Raw genomic sequence first — 5,000 nt, 5'->3', positions numbered from 1 at the left:
TGTTGACAGTATTTACTTATCAACAAGAAAATAAAGAAGACCAAAACAAAAAAACAAAAAAAAAAATGACAGGTGGAAACTCATGCAAAAAACAACAATGAGCAGCTTTTCTGTTTGTTCGTAAGCAGCATAAAACCTGACACAATCTGTTTGGACTAGATTGGAAAATACAAACACTGAAAAAGTCAGTAGAGAATACAGGCCTGTAAAACTCAAGTCAACGAAGAATACACACCAGTAAAATTCCAGTCAACAGAGTATATACACCAGTAAAATCCAGTCAACAGAGAATCAAGACCAGTAAAAAAAAAAATTCTGCGTCCACGGAGTCAACATACCAGCAGAAAAAAAATCAAGAGTCAACTGAGAATATACATGAATAAAATGAGTAAAATGTTTCCTTTTTGAAACAGAAAATGGTCGATTACAGAACTCAGCGAAAGGCATCGTCAGTTGCGTTCACTATACCTTTTTAAGTATTTTCTTTTAAAAAAAATAAAAATATCAAAAACCCGTGTAACTCGTATCGAGAGACAAAATGCATTTTTTCCTTGCAGCGAAAGGTCTTTGCTTTTCAAACGGGCATTACAATCAATCATGCACGGCTGATTATTACGACAAGGATTTATATACTGGACAAATACTGCATTGTCTCTGGTGGAGCTATGTAGTTAAAGTTTATTGCATCACTATTAAAACGTCCCTAACAGAAATGTCACTCAATATATCAATAAAAACTAACCAGATCAAAGTAGTCAACAGAGACACGGAGAGAGAGACAGAGACAGAGAGATGGATGTGATCTACTCCTGAGGCGAAGCTATGAGTCCCATCAGATGACACACAGCAAACGGTTCTCTCCCCTGCAGAGGGTCTTGTGATCCGCTGCTGGTTGTCAGTGGAGGGACTCCTGTGTAGGACTTTACATTCCCCCCCACACACACACACCCTGACCCCACCCCTGTCTATCTCATGTAAGGGTGTGGACAGACATGACCCCACCCAGTGTCTGTCTCATGTAAGGGTGTGGACAGACATGACCCCACCCCTGTCTGTCTCATGTAAGGGTGTGGACAGACATGACCCCACCCCTGTCTGTCTCATGTAAGGGTGTGGACAGACATGACCCCACCCCTGTCTGTCTCATGTAAGGGTGTGGACAGACATGACCCCACCCCTGTCTGTCTCATGTAAGGGTGTGGACAGACATGACCCCACCCCTGTCTATCTCATGTAAGGGTGTGGACAGACATGACACCACCAGTGTCTGTCTCATGTAAGGGTGTGGACAGACATGACCCCATCCCTGTCTGTCTCATGTAAGGGTGTGGACAGACATGACCCCACCCCTGTCTGTCTCAACATCTCAACATCATAATATCGTATAAGGACAAATGCCACTTACGATGCATAAGAAAAGAAAACTGAGTTTTTTGTTTTGTTTTGTTGTTTTGTTTTGTATTTTTAGTCAAAAAAAAAAAAGAAAGAAAAAAAAAGAAAGAAAGAAAAAGAACAGGCGAGAGAACAGACTCTCCTACTGAATGAAAAATAAAACATAACGATTGTGCGGATCATGCTTTGACCGTTTCAACAAAATGCAGTATTTCGCCTGTGCCGTATACATCAACACAACTGAGAACGCTTTGTGCTAGTCCAGTGTACTTTCGCACGAGCATTTTTGTTTTTCATTGAAAGAAGGCACAACCGTATTTCATTCAACAAGGGAAAAAATCGGGAACGTATCCTTATATCAATCTTCACAACGCAGGGCTAAACGTACCGATCAATAATAATAAATAATATCACCGAATGATTTGTCGGTTGCAGTCACTGATGCCAGGTTTGGAGTTATAATTATTTCGTTCTGGTGTTCACCTCGAAAAGTGTCTCAGAATCAGAACTAATCTTTGTATTGCTGTTGTTGTTGTTTTTCTCCATGTCTGACAATCATTTGCGCGCGCGCGCGCGTGCGCGTGCGCGCGCGCGCGCGTGTGTGTGTGTGTGTGTGTGTGTGTGTGTGTGTGTGTGTGTGTGTGTGTGTGTGTGTGAGTGCGTGCGTGTGTGTGTGTGTGTGCGTGCGTGTATGTGTGCGTGCGTGTGTGTGTGTGTGTGTGCGTGTGTGTGTGTGTGTGCGTGCGTGCGTGCGTGCGTGCGTGCGTGCGCGCGCGTGTGTGTGTGTGTGTGTGCATGCGCGCAGTCGCAACGACGACAACACTAAGTGTAGAACTCTCTGAATCACTCTCAGTCACTTCTGGCCTTGTCTTTCTGTTTCTTTTCTTTCCGTCCAGGAATTCACAACAACCCACACCAAGGTCGAACACCTCTCAGTCCCCCTCACCATCCTCCTTCTTCACCACTGCCAGCAGGTGACCTGCAGGGTCACTAACCCTGTCAGAAGGAGGGGATGGGGCCTGAACACAGGATCCAGGCGAACCGCACTGTGTGACGACGGAAGCAGGGATGAGGGATTTGACGTCACCACGGACAGATGTGTCGTGAGGGGTGACGTCACGGGTGGGGAGGATGGCGGCATGGAGGAGGAGAACAGCGAGGGCGATGTGTGGGGGGAGGAGGTCAGGGTGGTGGTGGTGGTGTTGGAGGAGGTGCGGTTGCCTGGCGAAAGGTGTCACAGATCTGTTCCAACACATCAATAAGCAGATAAGTAAATGAAAAAAACAAACAAACAAACGAATGAACGAACGAACAACAACAACACACATATTTACAGAAGATAAACAAATCAATTAATCAATCAGTCAATCAATATTCAATGAATAGATAAAATACATACTTCAGGGCGAAAGGGTTGTTAAGTAACCAGATGAAGTAAAAGCAACTCAAACGTAACATATCGTCGATATTGATTGAAGTGAAAATTTATTCTCTCTCTCTCTCTCTCTCTCTCTCTGTGGTGTTGATAAGTTGTTTTCATACCATACTGTATGGCTTACAGCTATCTTTTTTTCCTATTATTTTCACACTTGCTGCAATAACTTTCCCCGCCTCCTGGAAACGATATACGGGGGTTTTTTCTCCCTCCAGCTGCAATTAGTGTACACATTTTGTAAAAAAGTAGACCTGATTACTTGAACTTTCCATAGGCAACGTTCGCACAAAGCAAATAATGCTAACAATTCCACAAACACTCACATCAACATCAAAACATTAAGTAATAATACTTCTTCGCTCGTGGGCTGCAAATCCCACGTTCACTCGTATGTACACGAGTGGGCTTTTACGTGTATGACCGTTTTTACCCTGCCATGTAGGCAGCCAACTCAGTTTTCGGGGGTGTGCATGCTGGGTATGCTCTTGTTTCCATAACCCACCAAACGCTGACATGGATTTCAGGATCTTTAATGTGCGTATTTGATCTTTTGCTTGTGTATACACGGAGGGGTTCAGGCACTAGCAGGTCTGCACATGTGTTGACCTGGGAGATTGGAAAAATCTCCAGCCCTTTAACCACCAGGCCCCGTTACCGAGATTCGAACTCGGGACCCTCAGATTGAAAGTCCAACGCTTTAACCACCCGGCTATTGCGCCGGTCAACAACTGTACAATTCTACAACAAACGCCAACGTTCACACAAAACGTGGACTGGAAAAAAACAACAAAAAAAACGACCCGCGTCACACCAGCTGTCATCGAGCACTTACGTTGACAGATCATCTTCACGAAGTCCTTGCGTCTCTGCGGGCTCTCCAGGTCGGAGTACAAAGCGAACTGTTTGATGTAGTCCGGTGCCGTGGCCAGCTGCTTGACCTCCCCCTTGTCCACATTGTCGCCTAGGCTGACCACGTGGATCAAGGCGTCATCGTACTTGAGCAGCAGGGCCTCGAATAGCACATCGTTGCGGTCCTCCATCGCGTCGTTGACGAAAGCGATGACGATCTTCTTGGCGTTGGGGCGGCCCCCGCGCTGGGGGTCAAAGCCTTGCACGCGCAGCTTCTTGAAGAGAGGGCCCAGCCTGGCCTTGGGCAGCTTCATCAGAGCCTGGATGAAGTCCTGGCTGCGGATGTACTGTTTGGGGGACAGAGAAAGGAACCCTCCATTTACTGGCTGTAGGTTAACAAGAGAGCACGGAAATCGTCAGAAATGACAGAGGCTGCGGTCATAGAGTCATCGGGAAGACGGGCTTCTTTTGTTTTGTTTGTTTTTTCATAAGAAAAAATGAACGAATGGATTAATGAAGGATAAAACAAGTGAAGTAAGAACAAATGATAAGATAAACAATGAAGTAAAAGGAAGGAAGAAGGAAAAAACAAAGTAGGGAGAAAGAAAAGAAGGATAGGTTGGTTAGAAGGAAGGAAGGAAAGTAAGAAAGAAAGGAGTTACACACAAGAAACACGAGATGGAACGAATGAATGAACACACGTGCACCGACGAATGAACGAATCATCGAACGCACGGATAGCAGTGCAAGGGAACGATACAATCCGAGAGGTCCTGAACAACCGCGTGAGCGAACGAACGAAAGAACGAACGAACAACTCCACACACTGTGTACACTTTTACCCTCCCCACAGCTTATCACAGTGAGATATTCAACAAACCTTTCACTCTATTATATTTTAGATTATTCATTCATTTGTTTATTTTGTTTATATAATTTATTCTATTCTATGTGAACGTTTAACACAAAGGACAGGCTCTCAAACCTGACCAGCGCGTTGAGTTTATGCACAGAAAGTTCTCTTTTTTTCTTTTCTTTTTTTTGTTTGTTTGTTTGTTGTTTTTTTTGTTTTGTTTTTGTTTGTTAAGTATTTTATTTCATTTCATGTTAATGTTCTACACAAACCTTGAGTGGGCTCTCGTGGCCTTGACAGAGCGCTGGACCTATGCGAAGGTCAGCCATCTGCTAGTCTTTTAAAAGCAGATGATAGAATATGGCATGGCGAATACTAAATTATGGATCAGCCCGCACGCTTTGACCCTTCCTGGAAACTGAAACTGACCTTTCTCCTTCCTCCTCCCCCCCCACCCCCCCACCCCCTCTT

The 5,000-nt window shown here is 44.7% G+C and overlaps 1 protein-coding gene across 1 annotated transcript in view; it reads right to left on the bottom strand.

Moving 5' to 3' along the window:
• Positions 1-2,061: 2,061 nt before the first annotated feature.
• Positions 2,062-5,000, bottom strand: part of LOC143281867 (matrilin-1-like) — a 15,947-nt gene continuing 13,008 nt past the window's right edge. The window contains exons 6-7 of the mRNA XM_076587126.1: positions 3,660-4,023; positions 2,062-2,634 (exon numbers count right to left, since the gene is read on the bottom strand). Of these exons, the coding sequence (XP_076443241.1) occupies positions 2,627-2,634; positions 3,660-4,023 (372 nt within the window). The 3' untranslated portion in view covers positions 2,062-2,626. The remainder of the gene's footprint in view (positions 2,635-3,659; positions 4,024-5,000) is intronic.

The sequence above is a fragment of the Babylonia areolata genome, chromosome 5 (assembly GCF_041734735.1).
Source record: "Babylonia areolata isolate BAREFJ2019XMU chromosome 5, ASM4173473v1, whole genome shotgun sequence".
In the NCBI taxonomy this organism is placed as follows: Eukaryota; Metazoa; Mollusca; class Gastropoda; order Neogastropoda; family Buccinidae; genus Babylonia; species Babylonia areolata.
Note: the sequence above shows the minus strand (reverse complement) of the source record. Positions and strands in the feature narration are given on the sequence as shown.